The sequence below is a fragment of the Salmo salar genome, chromosome 15 (assembly GCF_965601325.2).
Source record: "Salmo salar chromosome 15, fSalSal1, whole genome shotgun sequence".
NCBI lineage: Eukaryota > Metazoa > Chordata > Actinopteri > Salmoniformes > Salmonidae > Salmo > Salmo salar.
Window position 1 is genome coordinate 88,839,404 of NC_138305.1, and position 17,573 is coordinate 88,856,976.

The following is a 17,573-nucleotide window of genomic DNA, read 5'->3' on the forward strand; positions in this document are numbered from 1 at the left end:
GCGACTGTGTTTCCAGTACTGTGGTCCTGTTGTAGCGACTGTGTTTCCAGTACTGTGGTCCTGTTGTAGCGGCTGTGTTTCCAGTACTGTGGTCCTGTTGTAGCGGTTGTGTTTCCAGTACTGTGGTCCTGTTGTAGCGACTGTGTTTCCAGTACTGTGGTCCTGTTGTAGCGACTGTGTTTCCAGTACTGTGCTCCTGTTGTAGCGACTGTGTTTCCAGTACTGTGGTCCTGTTGTAGCGACTGTGTTTCCAGTACTGTGGTCCTGTTGTAGCGGCTGTGTTTCCAGTACTGTGGTCATAGAGGCAGCAGAAGGAGTGATCAATACAGAGCCTGGTGAAACAGAAGGGAAGGCTGGCTGGCTCATCCTGGTTGCTTCTTAATTAGCTCTATTACCAGGGAGAGACCAACCCTGGAGTAATGTGGCAGCACAGGAAGAGAGGGATGGGTGTTCGCGAGCCTGCACCATGTACACACCAGCAGAGGAGGCACTGTCACAGGCAGGGGGGGGAGTGTTCAAACAGGGTTCCTCTTTTGTGTATTGTGCTGGTCCTAGGATCGATCCATGCGATGTGTAGTTTTGCTGTTGTTAATGTCCAGTACCAACACATCGTATTTACCTAATCATCCAGCCCCATGAGTAGGTGCATCATGTATATAAATGACAAGAATTGTACTGTATTCTCTCTTTGCCCCTCCTACAGGCGGCTTCTTCAAGCAGCTAAGAAGGACAACCAGACAGGACATTTCATATGGGTGGGGTCAGACAGCTGGGGGTCTAAGATCTCCCCCATTCTCAACCAGGAGGAGATGGCAGAAGGTGCTGTTACCATCCTACCTAAACGGCAGTCCATTCGAGGTACTGATGTTATACAGAATATGATGTTCTATATTCTTTATTGTCAAATTTAAAAGACACACAACAGTTGGCAGTACTGGTGATGTGAGGATGACATTTGTATCTATTTTTTGTTGTCTTTGACAATGAAATTCAAATGAAATTCAAAACCCTGACATTTCCAAATAAAACACTGACATATACTGTAAACAACATCAGGATATACTGTAGAAACACCTGTAAGATGAAAGTAGTACTATGTGGAGGTAGTGCTGAAAAAAACTTGTTGATAAAGTCATCAGAAAATCCAACTACTATCTGCAGTAGTTCAGCAGGTGGTTCTAAATCCAACTGTGCCTCTCATTGATCTCTCTAGGGTTTGATCGCTACTTTATCAGCAGAACTTTGGACAACAACAGAAGGAATATTTGGTTTGCAGAGTTCTGGGAAAACAACTTTCAGTGCAAACTCAGTCGACACGCTCTGAAGAAAGGATCCGGCATCAAAAAGTGCACAAGTAAGAATATAATTTCCTTGTTTACCATAACCTAGTCCCACACACACTCTGATTGTTTATGAACTCACAGATGCAATCACTAGTTGTAGTATTCCGACATGTCTTGGATGATGTGCCATTACATCTACTTTAAATACTATGGTTATTTTGCATGCAGGGGTGAGAAACATGGAGCCCAAAATGTATTCCCAGATTGCAGGGCTATATACACTTTCTGTGGTAAGTTCCAAACTCTGCCAGGAACTTTGATTAGTCAAATATCACTTCACTTCACAAGAGACTGTGTAATGCAGTGCTTGCTGAATGCACAAATACAGGGTCACACCATTTAAGCAGAATAGAAGAGAAGAATCAGGAACTATATTGCGCTGGAGTGTGACTACATAAATGTGGAATGTGTTTTGGAAAGTGCAATAACAACAAAATAGATTGGTTTCATTACAGTTCTTAACATGTATTTGTACTTGAAATATACATTTATAACCCTTCTCCAACAGCGTTATGTATTTGCAGAGATTTAGGCTACTGTAGTATGAGCTATGGTACATTTTGGGGAAATGCAATGTGTTTGAGTAAAGGCTATGATTCTCTTGTTCCATTAGACATGATTAAATGTTCCCATGACTCCCCGTCGCCAAGTTCAATCTGCACTGCAGTACAATAGCAATCACCAAAACTGGGCCATTACACAAGTTGAAAACATAATCAATAGCAAATCCAATCAGCATATTAGAGACAAGCTCCCAGGTCATTAAAATCAGTGGGCACTCCAAGGCTGACTGTCTTTCATTTCCTTGCACAGACAACACAATCTGCAGGATTCTAATCAGTACAGACTGGACTGATTCTTGTATTGGTTGGATTGTGATGTGCCGATGATTGATTCCTTCCTATGCGTTAATGTTTCATGCTTTCATCAGCTTGCTATGACAGTTACTAGGATGGGTTTCCTCGCAGCCATTGCATAATGCCATTATATCAAAATTCTATCAATCAGGGGCCCGAGAACTATTTGCTGTGAAGACGGTGTATTAAAACAGAGAGCGATTGAATAGTACGGCTGATCCCAGGATGTCTAGCGACGACAGCTGTGTGTGCCCAGGTCAACAGCCGCTCCCTTATCCCTGTGGGAACGTAGATGCACTCAGGAGGACAAGTAGTGGGTACAGAGTTCCATCTCCAGAGCCTGGTGAATGTCCACATCTACGTCCCAGAACACAGGAGCTACGAGGGAACTTGAAAACAGGTCCTTCTGCATTCGGGTGACAAGTCCGTGATTCTCATCATCGACCATCGACCATAGATGGGGGGGTTATGGCGTGGAAGTTGTTTAAGTGTTCCCTTTATTTTTTTGAGCAGTGTATATATATATATATAAGGTGAATATTTATGTTGTATATACAGGGCACATTTGTAAAAGAGACCCAGGTATCAATATGTCTTCCCTGTTAAAAAAATGTAATTGTATTTGTCACATGCTTCGTCAACAACAGGTGTAGACTAACGGTGAAATGTTTATGGGCCCTTCCCAACCCTACAGATAGAAAAATAGAGAAATAATAGAGAAATAATATCACAAAGTATAAATACACAATGAGTAACAATAACTTGCCTATATACATGGGGTACTAGTACCAAGTCGATGTGCAGGGGTACGAGGTCATTGAGGGAAATACAGTATGCACATATAGGTAGGGGTAAGTGACTATAGACAACAGGATAGATAATAAACAGTAACAGCAGTGTATGGGATGAGTCAAAAGAGTTAAATGCAGATACTCTGGGTAGCTATATGGTTAACTATTTAGCAGTCTTATGGCTTGGGGGTAGAAGCTATTCAGGGTACTGTTGGTTCCAAACTTGGTGCATCAGTACCTTGCCGTGCGGTAACAGCGAGAACAGTCTATGACATGCGTGGCTGGGCGCCTGGTATAGAGGTCCTGGATGGCATGGAGCTCGGCACCAGTGATGTACTGGGCTGTACGCACTACCCTCTGTAGTGCCTTGCGGTCAGATACCAAGCAGTTGCCATACCAAGAGGTTATGCAGCCAGTCAAGATGCTCTCAATGGTGCAGCTGTAGAACCTTTTGAGGATGCCTATCAGAGGGCCCATGCCGAAACTTTTCAGCCTTCTGAGGGGGAAGTGCTGTTGCCTTGCCTTCTTCATGACTGTGTTGGTGTGTGTGGATGATAATTCCTTAGTGATGTGGACACTGAGGAACTTGAAGCTTTCGACACGCTCCACCACAGCCATGTCGATGTGGATGGGGGCATGCTGGGCCCTCCATTTCCTGTAGTCCACTGTTACGAACCGGCTCAGAGTTCGCAACAAAAGGGAGACAACGTGGAGACAAGGAGTATCAAAATATATATTTATTAAATAAAGTAACTAAGTAATTAACAATGGTGTGTGTAATCAGTAATCAGTAGTGTAAGTGAGTGTTTTGCATACCTGAATGTAATAATGCAGGGTGTTGAAAGGTGCCAAAGCAAATACCCCCCCCCCCCCCCATCCTGTGGTTCTTCTCATGCTAGGTCTGTGCATGACGAGGAAGATTTTCCTGGTCCTGACGATTGCATATTGCAAGGTAGATTGAAAAATTCAGAGACACTGGATATTTTGGACGACCTTCTTACTCATCTACCTGTTGATGAGCGAAAAGAGATGGTTGGTCTGATTCGGAAATTTCCAGAGTTGTTTTCTGATACACCAACACGTACAAACTTGATAGAACATGATATTGACATTGGAGATGCTGACCCCATTCGTCAGCGGTTCTATAGAGTTTCTGCAGAGAAACTGCGTTGTCTGGATGCTGAGGTCAGGTACATGCTGGAGAGTAAGATAGCAGAGCCTTCTTTCTCCAGTTGGGCTTCTCCCTGTATCTTGGTCAGTAAACCGGATGGAACAAACAGATTTTGTACGGACTACCGTAAGGTAAATGCTGTCACTAAGCCAGATTCATTTCCTCTTCCTCGGATGGAGGACTGCGTAGATCAAGTCGGAGCAGCTAAGTTTGTGAGCAAATTTGACCTGTTAAAGGGCTATTGGTAGGTGCCACTAACGAGTAGGGCACGTGAAATCTCTGCCTTTATTACACCCTCTGGTCTGTACTCGTATTCGGTTATGAGTTTCGGCCTGCGTAATGCACCTGCCACTTTTCAGCGACTTATGAACAGGGTTGTTGCAGGTCTGGCCGGGTGCGCTGTTTATCTGGACGATGTAGTGATATATGCAGATACCTGGGAGGAACATCTGTCCCGTATTCAAGCCTTGTTTGAACGTCTGGCTGCAGGTCGCCTCACGATCAATTTGGCTAAATGTGAGTTTGCTCAGGCAACTGTTACATACCTTGGAAAGGTGGTTGGCAGGGTGAAGTGCGTCCTGTTCGGGCTAAAGTGATAGCTATTGATGCTTTTCCACCACCAACTACAAAAAAGGAACTTATGCGTTTCTTGGGAATGATTGGTTACTACCGTGGCTTTTTTAGGAACTTTTCTACTGTGGTCGCTCCCTTGACAGAATTGTTGAAAGCTAAGGCTGTTTACGTATGGTCTTCTCATTGTCAACAGGCTTTTGAAAATGCAAAGAGGTTGCTTACCTTAACTCCGGTGCTGGCTGCCCCTCGCGTAGATTTGTCATTTACCTTGCAGGTGGATGCTAGTCATGTGGGGGCAGGGGCGGTTTTGCTGCAAGCAGATGAGTCTGGGGTTGAGAGGCCTGTTAGTTTCTTTTCCAAAAAGTTTAACCGTTATCAGTTGAACTACTCGGTCATTGAAAAAGAAGCGCTAGCACTCATTTGGGCGCTACAACACTTTGAAGTGTATGTTGGGTCGGGAGTAGTACCTATTGTGGTCTACACCGACCATAACCCTCTCACCTTTTTCAGGTCCATGATGTGTCCTAATCAGAGGATAATGAGATGGTGTTTATTTTTACAATCCTTCCATCTCGAGGTGCGGCATATCCGGGGAACTGATAACGTGATTGCTGATGCGCTCTCTTCCTGAATATTTACGTGACTGACCGTTGTTTGGTGTTGTCATGTTCTGTCATTCCTGTCTGTTCCCTCCTGGTCTCGTTTTCTTCTTTCCTCTTAAAAGTTGCTTCCTGTGTAAAGGTTGCTGAGGTCTGGGGAGGAGGTTGGTTGGGGCAGGTGGAACTGTCAACACGTAACCCCTTGTTAATTTGGGACGCAGAGGCTGGTACGTTGTTCTGGGGTCCTTGTTGGTCCCCGGTTTTATGGGGGGGGGGGGGGGGGGGGGGTATTTGCTTTGGCACCTTTCAACACCCTGCATTATTACATTCAGGTATGCAAAACACTCACTTACACTACTGATTACTGATTACACACACCATTGTTAATTACTTAGTTACTTTATTTAATAAATATATATTTTGATACTCCTTGTCTCCACGTTGTCTCCCTTTTGTTGCGAACTCTGAGCCGGTTCGTAACAGTGGACTACAGGAAATGGATGGCCCAGCATGCCCCCATCCACATCGACATGGCTGTGGTGGAGCGTGTCGAAAGCTTCAAGTTCCTCAGTGTCCACATCACTAAGGAATTATCATCCACACACACCAACACAGTCATGAAGAAGGCAAGGCAACAGCACTTCCCCCTCAGAAGGCTGAAAAGTTTCGGCATGGGCCCTCTGATAGGCATCCTCAAAAGGTTCTACAGCTGCACCATTGAGAGCATCTTGACTGGCTGCATAACCTCTTGGTATGGCAACTGCTTGGTATCTGACCGCAAGGCACTACAGAGGGTAGTGCGTACAGCCCAGTACATCACTGGTGCCGAGCTCCATGCCATCCAGGACCTCTATCCCATGCGCCCAGCCACGCATGTCATAGACTGTTCTCGCTGTTACCGCACGGCAAGGTACTGATGCACCAAGTTTGGAACCAACAGTACCCTGAATAGCTTCTACCCCCAAGCCATAAGACTGCTAAATAGTTAACCATATAGCTACCCAGAGTATCTGCATTTAACTCTTTTGACTCATCCCATACACTGCTGTTACTGTTTATTATCTATCCTGTTATCCTCGGGAGACTTCCAATCATCCTGGAGAACAGATAAAAGTCCACGCACCCTATGTCCAAACACAAGGTCATTTGGACTGAAACCTGTGCTCTCCTGTGAAACCTCCCTAGCGGCTAACAGTAACCAAGGCAACCCCTCCTCCCAATCCTTATCCATCTCAGTACAATAAGCTCTCAACAAAGACTTAAGTGTGATGGAAACGTTCCAGTGCTCCTTGACTTTGCGCATGATAGGCGCTAGACAAATTGTGTTTAATATGGAGCTGTTGGAGAACCTGACCAAAGAGATTAGAGGTGAAATTTGATCCTTGATCACTCTGAATGACCTTAGGGATTCCAAACAGTGAGAAAAACTGAGTCAAAGCGTTTAACACAGACTTAGTCGTGATAGACCGGAGAGGATAGGCAGCAGGAAACCTAGTGGTCTGACACATCAGTCAACAAATAATTACTACCTTTTTTAGAACGAGGCAGAGGACCAACACAATCAATAATCAGGTACTCAAAAGGTTGGCTGAGTACAGGAATAGGAAACAGTGGTACCGGCTTAATAGCTTGATTAGGTTTACCAGTTAATTAACAGGTGTGACAAGTTTTGATAAAATCACAAACATCTCTCTTCAATCTAGGCCAAAAGAAATGTCTTAATATGCGATTGTAGGTTTTCCTCACACCCATATGTCCAGCAACGTCATTGTGAGAAGTGGTCAAAACCAACTCACGAAGCTTAACTGGTACAACAACCTGACTAATCGCCTCCCCCAGAAAACAACTACCATGAGACATCCACTTTCTCATCAGGACATCCTCTTGGAGAAAATATCCATGTGCGACATCTCCCAACTGTTCCACAGGCACAATTTGGTCACGCAACTTCTAATGTGGGGTCAGTCCGTTGCGCATCGATTAGATCGGAGCGGGGTACAGATAACGGGATAACAGGGAAAACAGTGAGAGACGTCTTTGTGGTATTCTCATTTACCGACGCAGTAACTAGGTCGCCATGGATCATAGAACGCGTCACTGCACACGCAGAGAACACCTCTGGGAAACTCCGCACACTCTCATCAGGAATCCCTACAATTGACGGTGTAGTGGAAACCACTAGAGATGGAGACACAACAGGCCACACGCTCACCAGCCAAGTTATTCCCAAGGATAACGTCAATACCCTCAATAGGCAATGAAGGACGCACCCGCACAACAACCTCACCTTTCACCAGTCCACAATCCAACATTAGTCTATGCAATGGAACTGACAGAGTGTTCAAACCTATTCCCCTAATTAGCACGCTATTCCCTGAATCAGTCTCAGCAGAGAAGGGTAACAGAGATTCCAACACAAATGATTCAGAGGCACCTGTGTCTCTTAGGATCTTCACTGGCACTAGGTTCAGAGACACAAAACCTGGATCAATATGGACTTTCACATGCCCCTGGGCATGAGACAATGTGTCAGGAGTGAACTGATGTGGAACAGGCGCAGCTAACGCCGTAGGCTTAGATTTAACAAAAGTACCTGTACTGAACTTATCCTTAGACCTAAGAACCGGACATTCGTTTTTCCAATGACCTGAGCTTTGACAGTAGTGACACTCTTGACCAAAGTCAGTTTTACCATGGGAGTCAGGCTCAACCCTAGTTGAATAAAACTCTGCCCGTGAACCAGAGTATCTCGGTGAGCGAGGTCCAAATCTCTCCGAACGTCTCCACTCACTCCGAATACGGGGCTCTACAAAAACAGTTTTGTGAGTCAAAACATATTCGTCTGCCAAAACCGCAGCTTCAGCGACAGTTTTAACTTTCTGTTCGCTAATGTACGTCGCTATACGATCAGGGACTGTGTCCTTAAATTGCTCTAACATAATCAGCTCACACAGCCCTTGGAAAGTAATAACTGCAGAGGCGGAACACCAGCGATTAAACTGTGAAGATAATTCTCGCGCAAACTCAACATGAGTCTGCTTATCATCCCTTTTTAAAGTTCTAAATCGTTGGCGGTAAGCCTCAGGAACCAATTCGTAAATCTGTAACACCGCCGTTTTAACCTTATCATAACTGACACTGTCGGCTACACTAAGAGCTGAATATGCTTCCTGCGCTTTACCAGTCAGCACACACTGCAACATTAAAGTTCGGTCAGAACCAGGCCAACTCCTAGCGTCAGCAACACGCTCAAACAATGAAAAGAATGTCTCAGGGTCCCTTTCATTAAACTGAGGCAACAACCGTAAATTCCCAACAATGTCAAATGTGTCCGGGGCACGACCAAAAGAGGAACGATTCCTAAGTAAATCTGCGTCACCTTCCCAGAGCAAACTCTCTCCTGAGAGCTTTCCTTCCCTAACCAACTTTAGTCGCTCTTGTTGCAGCTTGATTTTAGCACGCTCCATATCCTGTTTAAATTCCAATTCCTTCTCATATTTTACACGATCATGCTCTAGCTTTAACAGAAGCAGCTCTTTCTGCTGTTCAAAAAGAAGACTACTAGGACTAACCGATGGAGTGGTAATTGTGACATATCGGGGAGACGGCGAGTCTTCAGCAGAGGCTGCCCCAGTGGTAACGTCAAGAATACCACTCTCCATCATATTGGCCTTCAATATTAACCTAATATAATTTTTTAGACGTTTATCACTAATTTCAACCTTGTAGTGTTCAGCAACCTTCAACAGCTGTTCTTTAGTACATAAGTCTAACAGTTCCTCTGATGGAAAGCGAATGAACTCGTCTACATTAGACGCCATGGTCAGAGAGAAAAAATAATAAAAAATTCTCACTCAACCCCTCTGAGCACACCAGACAACAACAAGAGAAATAACAATCACACTGGCACCACAGAAAGAGAGATGAGATATGGAGCTTCCCCAAAACCTACAATAACTCAACCCTAATCTTCATGCAGATTTGCAGTGAGTAATTATGCACTGTAGCCCGCTGGCAAGGAAGTAACCCCCCAGCACGCTGGTAGATTCCACCAAGCCACGGATGTGCCCCCGAGACAACTGCTCAGTCCACAGACACCACACAAAAATAACAAACATTAACCATGCCCAACATATTCCAAAATGAAACACGTCGCTAAGCCTATCAGGGGAAAAAAGGCTATAGCTCCGGGTAGTAAGTTTCACTACCCTATCCAAATCTCCCACCAAGGTACACAGCTGATTGTACTCACCTCCTCAGACCAATGTCCCAACAGCGAGTAGAACAAGCGTTTCCAGGCTGGGCAGGGGCCTGGAAACTAACCAATGTACTCTCTCCAACACAGCACACAAACCAAACAAACAAAGCAACCAGTACTGAGCACCAAACTCAAACTAACAAAATATACAAACAAAGTACCTACGGAATTTAACATACCTCCACGTTTTCTCCCAAACACAATCCGTTCAATATCCCGGATGAGCCCCCACTTGTTACGAACCGGCTCAGAGTTTGCAACAAAAGGGAGACAATGTGGAGACAAGGAGTATCAAAATATATATTTATTAAATAAAGTAACTAAGTAATTAACAATGGTGTGTGTAATCAGTAATCAGTAGTGTGAGTGTTTTGCATACCTGAATGTAATAATGCAGGGTGTTGAAAGGTGCCAAAGCAAATAACCAAAAAGCCACAAAACTACACAACCAAAATCAACAAAGTGTCTGCGTGGAGAGAGTCTCCTCAATGACTGTGGAAGAGGTGCCTTTATCCTGGGACACACCCGAGCCCAAGTGTTTCCCATCCTAATAAAGAAACAAGAACAAAGAGAGAGAATACGGCAGACAGAGTGGGAGGGTCGTCACACCACAATTAGCTCCTTTGTTATGCTGACATTGAGGGAGTGGTTGTTGGCCTGGCAAAACACTACCAGGTCACTGACTTTCTCCCTATAGGCTGTCTCATTGTCGTCTGTGATCAGGCCATCCACCGTTGTGTCGTCAGATAACTGAATGATGGTGTTGGAGTCGTGCATGGCTATAAAGTCGTTGGTGAACAGGGAGTACAGGAGGGGACTAAGCACGCATCCCTAACGGGCCCCCCGTGTTGAGTGTCAGTGAGGTGGATGTGGTTTGGCCTACCCTCAACACCTCGGGTTGGCCTGTCAGGAAGTCCAGAATCCTGTTGCAGAGGGAGGTGATTAGTTCCAGTGTCATGAGCTTGGAGGAAACTATGGTGTTGAACGCAGAGCTATAGTCAATGAACAGCATTCTCATATAGGTGTTACTTTTGTCCAGGTGGGAGAGGGCAGTGTGGAGTGCAATAGAGATTGTGTCATCTGTGCATCTGTTGGGGCGGTATTCAAATCAAATAAATCAAATTGTATTAGTCACATGCGTCTAATGCAATAGGTGTAGATCTTACAGTGAAATGCTTACTTACGAGCCCCTAACCCACAATGCAGTTAAAAAATATGGATAAGATTAAGAAAGTAATTAAAGAGCAGCAATAAAATAACAATAGCGAGACTATATACAGGGGGGTACCGGTACAGAGTCAATGTGGTTGAGGTAAAATGTACATGTACAGTTGAAGTCGAAAGTTTACATGCACCTTAGCCAACTACAATTGAACTCAGTTGTTCACAATTCTTGACATTTAATCCTAGTAAAAATTCCCTGTCTTAGGTCAGTAAGGATCACCACTTTATTGTAAGAATGTGAAATGTCAGAATAAGAGTAGAGAGAATGACTTATTAGCTTTTATTTCTTTCATTACATTCCTTATGGGTCAGAAGTTTACATACACTCAATTAGTATTTGCTAGCATTGCCTTTAAATTGTTTAACTTGGGCCAAATGTTTTGGGAAGCCTTCTACAAGCTTCCCACAATAAGTTGGGTGAATTTTGGCCCATTCCTCCTGACAGAGTTGGTGTAACTGAGTCAGGTTTGTAGGCCTCCTTGCTCGCACACGCTCTTTCAGTTCTACCCACAAATTTTCTATAGGATTGAGGTCAGGGCTTTGTGATGGCCACTCCAATACCTTGACTTTCTTGTCCTTAAGCCATTTTGCCACAACTTTGGAAGTATGCTTGGGGTCATTGTCCATTTGGAAGACCCATTTGCGACAAAGCTTTAACTTCCTGACTGATGTCTTGAGATGTTGCCTCAATATATCCACGTAATTTTGTTTTCTCATGAAGCCATCTATTTTGTGAAGTGCACCAGTGTCTCTTGCAGCAAAGCACCCACACAACATGATGCTGCCACCCCCATGCTTCACGGTTGGGATGGTGTTCTTTGGCTTGCAAGCCTCCCCCTTTTTCCTCCAAACATAACGATGGTCGTTATGGCCAAACAGTTCTATTTTTGTTTCATCAGACCAGAGGACATTTCTCCAAAAGTATGATCTTTGTCCCCATGTGCAGTCTGGCTTTTTTATGGCGGTTTTGGAGCAGTGGCTTCTTCATTGCTGAGCGGCCTTTCAGGTTATATCGATATAGGACGCGTTTTACTGTGGATATAGATACTTTTGTACCTGTTTCCTCCAGCATCTTCACAAGGTCCTTTGCTGTTGTCCTGGGATTGATTTGCACTTTTCGCACCAAAGTACATTCATCTCTAGGAGACAGAACGTGTCTCCTTCCTGAGCGGTGTGACGGCTGCGTGGTCCCATGGTGTTTATACTTGCGTACTATTGTTTGTACAGATGAACGTGGTACCTTCAGGTGTTTGGAAATTGCTCCCAAGGATGAACCAGACTTGTGGAGGTCTACAATCTTTTCTTCTGAGCTCTTGGCTGATTTCTTTTGATTTTTCCATGATGTCAAGCAAAGAGGCACTGAGTTTGAAGGTAGGCTTTGAAATATATCCACAGGTACACCTCCAATTGACTCAAATAATGTCAGTTAGGCTATCAGAAGCTTCTAAAGCCATGACATAATTTTCTGGAATTTTCCAAGCTGTTTAAAGGCACAGTCAACTTAGTGTATGTAAACTTCTGACCCACTGGAATTGTGATACAGTGAATTATAAGTGAAATAATCTGTCTGTAAACAATTCTTGGAAAAATGACTTGTGTCATGCACAAAGTAGATGTCCTAACTGACTTGCCAAAACTATAGTTTGTTAAGAAGAAATTTGTGGAGCTGTTAAAAACAAGTTTTACTGACTCCAACCTAAGTGTATGTAAACTTCCCACTTCAACTGTAGGTAGAGTTATTAATGTGACTATGCATAGATGATAACAACAGAGAGTAGCAGCAGTGTAAAAGAGGGGGAAGAGGGGCAATGCAAATAGTCTAGGTAGCAACTTGATTGGGTGTTCAGGAGTCTTATGGCTTGGGGTAGAAGCTGTTTAGAAGCCTCTCGGACCCAGACTTGACGCTCCGGTGCTGCTTGCCATGCACCCTCTGTAGTGCCTTGCGGTCGGAGGCTGAGCAGTTGCCATACCAGGCAGTGATGCAACCAGTCAGGATGCTCTCGATGGTGCAGCAGTAGAACGTTTTAAGGATCTGGGAACCCATACCAAATCTTTTCAGTCTCCTGAGGGGGAATAGGTTTTGTCATGCCCTCTTCACGACTGTCTTGGTGTGCTTGGACCATGTTAGTTTGTTGGTGATGTGGACACCAAGGAACTTGAAGCTGTCAACCTGCTCCACGGCAGCTCCATCGATGACAATGGGGGCGTGCTCGGTCCTCTTTTTCCTGTCGTCCACAATCATCTCCTTTGTCCTGATCACTTTGAGGGAGAGGTTGTTGTCCTGGCACCACACGGCCATGTCTCTGATCTCCTCCCTATAGGCTGTCTTGTGTTGTCGGTGGGGACTGAGCACGCACCCCTGATGGGCCCCTGTGTTGAGAATCAGCTTGGCGGATGTGTTATTACCTACCCTTACCACCTGTGGCGGCCAGTCAGGATCCAGTTGCAGAGGGAGGTGTTTAGTCCCAGGGTCCTTAGTTATTGATGAGTTTGAGGGCACTTTGGTGTTGAATGCTGAGCTGTAGTCAATGAATAGCATTCTCACATAGGTGTTCCTTTTGTCCAGGTGGGAAATAGCAGTTTGAAGTGCAATAGAGATTGCATCATCTGTGGATCTGTTGGGGCGGTATGCAAATTGGAGTGGGTCTAGGCTTTCTGGGATAATAGTGCTTATGTGAGCCATGACCAGCCTTTCAATGCACTTCATGGCTAAAGACAAGAGTGCTACGGGTCGGTAGTTATTTATGCAGGTTACCTTAGTGTTCTTCGGCACAGGCACTATGGTGGTCTGCTTAAAACATGTTGGTCTTACAGACTCGGACAGGGAGAGTTTGAAAATGTCAGTGAAGACACTTGCTAGTTGGTCAGTGCATGCTCGAAGTGCACGTCCTGGTTGTCCGTCTGGCCCTGTGGCCTTGTGAATGTTGACCTGCTTAAAAAGGTCTTATTCCCATCGGCTGCGGAGAGCGTGATCACACAGTCTTCCGGAACAGCTGGTGTACCCATGCATGTTTCAGTGTTATTTGCCACGATGTGAGCATAGAGGTAGATTAGCTCGTCTGGTAGGCTCGTGTGACTGGGCAGCTCTCAGCTGTGCTTCCCTTTGTGGTCCGTAGTGGTTTGCAAGCCCTACCACATCCGACGAGCGTCAGAGCCGGTGTAGTACGATTTGATCTTAGCCCTGTATTGACGCTTTGCCTCTTTGATGGTTCATCGGAGGGCATAGCGGGATTTCTTATAAGCTTCTGGGTTACATTCCCTCTCCTTGAAAGTGGCAGCTCTAGCCTTTAGTTCAGTCCGGATGTTGCCTGTAATCCATGGCTTCTGGTTGGGTTATGTACGTACTGTCACTGTGGGGACGACGTCATCAATGCACTTATTGATGAAGCCAGTGACTGATGTGGTGTACTCATCAATACCATCGGAGGAAATCCCCGGATCACTTTCCAGTCTGTGCTAGCAAATCAGTCCTGTAGCTTAGCATCTGCTTCATCTGACCACTTTTTTATTGCTCTAGTCACTTGTACCTCTAGTCACTGGTACCATAACTCTATCAGGAAGATAGAGTTATGGTCAGATTTGCCAAATGGAGGGCGAGGGAGAGCTTTGTATGCATCTCTGTGTGTGGAGTAAAGGTGGTCCAGAGTTTTTTTTCCTCTGGTTGCACATTTAACATGCTGATAGATATTTGGTAAAACGGATTTAACCTGTCTGGGCTAGGGGGCAGTATTTTCACAGCCGGACGAAAAACGTACCCAATTTAAACAGGTTACTACTCTGGCCCAGAAACTAGAATATGCATATTATTAGTAGATCTGGATAGAAAACACTCTGAAGTTTCTAAAACTGTTTGAATGGTGTCTGTGAGTATAACAGAACTCATATGGCAGGCAAAAACTTGACAAAAAGTCAACCAGGAAGTGGAGGATCTGAGAATTGTAGCTCTTCTTTCTAGTCCCTTTCGAAACTACAATATCTGTGGGGTTACGTTGCACTTCCTAAGGCTTCCATTGGCTGTCTAAAGCCTTCAGAAAGTGGTTTGAGCATTCTCCTGTCACTGGGCAGATAATAGGAGCTCAGTTTCTGAGTGGACTGCCTGGCATCAAAGGGATTGGATATGCGCGGTCATGCGAGCGCGCCGTTCCTTCTTTTTCTCCTTGAATGAATATGCTATTGTCCGGTTTGAATATTATTGCAATTTTATGTAAAAAATACCATAAAGATTGATTTTAAACGGCGTTTGACATGCTTCTAAGTACGGTAATGGAACATTTTGACTTTTTGTCTCTGTTACCGCTCTCGCGCGTTATGCCTTTGGATAGTGCTCTGAACACACGAACAAAACGGAGGTATTTGGACATAAATATGGATTATTTGGAACAAAAACAACATTTCTTGTGGAAGTAGCAGTCCTGGGAGTGCATTCTGACGAAGATCAGCAAAGGTAAGAGAATATTTCTAATACTAATTCTGAGTTTAGGTTGCCCCGAACTTGGCGGGTGTCTGTATAGCTCGCCGTGATGGCTGAGCTATGTACTCAGAATATTGAAAAATGTGCTTTCTCTGTAAAGCTATTTTAAAATCTGACACAGCGGTTGCATCCAGGAGTAGTCTATCTATAATTCTTTAAATAATTGTTATATATTTTGTCAACGTTTATGATGAGTATTTTTGTAAATTGATGTGCACATTCACCGGGCGTTTTGGTGGGAATACATTTTCTGAACATCACGCGCCAATGTAAAAGGCTGTTTTTGGATATAAATATGAACTTTATCGAACAAAACATACATGTGTTGCGTAACATAATGTCTTAGGAGTGTCATCTGATGAAGATCGTCAAAGGTTAGTGCTTCATTTAGCAGTGTTTTGGGTTTTATTGACACATGTCCTTGCTTGGAAAATGGCTGTGTGATTATTTTTGTCTATGGACTCTCCTAACATAATCTAATGTTTTGCTTTCGCTGTAAAGCCTTTTTGAAATCAGACAATGTGGTTACATCAAGGAGAAGTGTATCTTTAAAATAGTGTAAAATTGTTGTATGTTTGAGAAAGTTGAATTATGACATTTTGTTTTTGAATTTGCCGCCCTGATATTTCACTGGCTGTGTCCCGCAGGTGGGACGTTAGCATCCCACGTAGCCCATAGAAGTTAACCTCTTACATCTAGATGTTCCGCTAGCAGAACACCGCTCCAATATCCAATGATAGGGCGTGGCGCGAATTACAAACTCCTCAAAAATCCCCAAACTTCCATTTTTCAAACATATGACTATTTTACACCATTTTAAAGACAAGACTCTCCTTTATCTAACCACATTGTCTGATTTCAAAAAGGCTTTACAACGAAAGCAAAACATTAGATTATGTCAGGAGAGTACCCAGCCAGAAATAATCACACACGCATTTATCAAGCTAATGTCACAAAAACCAAAACCACCGCTAAATGCAGCACAAACCTTTGATGATCTTCATCAGATGACACTCCTAGGACATTATGTTATACAATACATGCATGTTCTGTTCAATCAAGTTCATATTTATATCAAAAAACAGCTTTACATTAGCATGTGACGTTCAGAAAGAAACTTCCGGTGAATTTACTAAATTACTCACGATAAACGTTCACAAAAAACATAACAATTATTTTAAGAATTATAGATACAGAACTCCTTTATGCAATCGCTATGTCAGATTTTAAAATAGCTTTTCGGTGAATGCACATTTTGCAATATTCTGAGTAGATAGCCCGGCCATCATGGCTAGCTATTTTGGCACTCACCAAACTCAGATTTACTATAAGAAAAATTGGATTACCTTTGCTGTTCTTCGTCAGAATGCACTCCCAGGACTTATACTTTACACCCAATGATGTTTTGGTTCCAAATAATCCATAGTTATATCCAAATAGCGGCGTTTTGTTCTTGCGTTCAAGACACTATCTGAAGGGTGACGCGAGGGCGCGTATCGTGACAAAAAAATTCTAAATATTCCATTACCGTATTTCGAAGCATGTCAAACGCTGTTTAAAATCAATTTTTATGCATTTTTTCTCGTAAAATAGCGCTAATATTCCGACCGGGTGACGTTGTTTTCGTTCAAAGACTGAAAATGTAAAATGGACTCTTCACGTGCATGCGCGCACCCATGTCATTGTTCTCAGATCGACCACTATCCAAATCCTCTACTGTTTTTCGCCCAGGGACTGCAGACTCATCATTCCCCGTTCTGGCGCCTTCTGAGAGCCTATGGGAGCCTTAGAAAATGTCACGTTACAGCAGAGATCCTCTGTTTTCGATAAAGAGGCTATAGAAGGCCAAGAAATGGTCAGAGAGGGCACTTTCTGTATAGAATCTTCTCAGGTTTTGGCCTGCCATATGAGTTCTGTTATACTCACAGACACCATTCAAACAGTTTTAGAAACTTTAGGGTGTTTTCTATCCAAATCAAACAATTATATGCATATTCTAGTTTCTGGGCAGGAGTAATAACCAGATTAAATCGGGTACGTTTTTTATCCGGCCGTGAAAATACTGCCCCCTATCCTAAACAGGTTAAGTTTCCCTGCATTAAAGTCTCTGGCTACTAGGAGCGCCACCACTGGTTAAGCGTTTTCTTGTGTGCTTATGGCGGAATATAGCTCATTCAATGCTGTCTTAGTGCCAGCCTCTGACTGTGGTGGTTGGAGTGGGTCCAGGGTTTCTGGGATGATGGTGTTGATGTGAACCATGATCACCTTTTTGAAGCATTTCATGAC

General features: G+C 43.9%; 1 protein-coding gene across 1 annotated transcript in view; it reads left to right on the plus strand.

Moving 5' to 3' along the window:
- Positions 1 to 650: 650 nt before the first annotated feature.
- The window catches only part of LOC106572369 (metabotropic glutamate receptor 4), a 124,261-nt gene continuing 107,338 nt past the window's right edge, over positions 651 to 17,573 (plus strand). Inside the window, exons 1-2 of the mRNA XM_045696173.2 lie at positions 651 to 858; positions 1,214 to 1,354. Coding sequence (XP_045552129.2) covers positions 651 to 858; positions 1,214 to 1,354 — 349 coding nt within the window. The remainder of the gene's footprint in view (positions 859 to 1,213; positions 1,355 to 17,573) is intronic.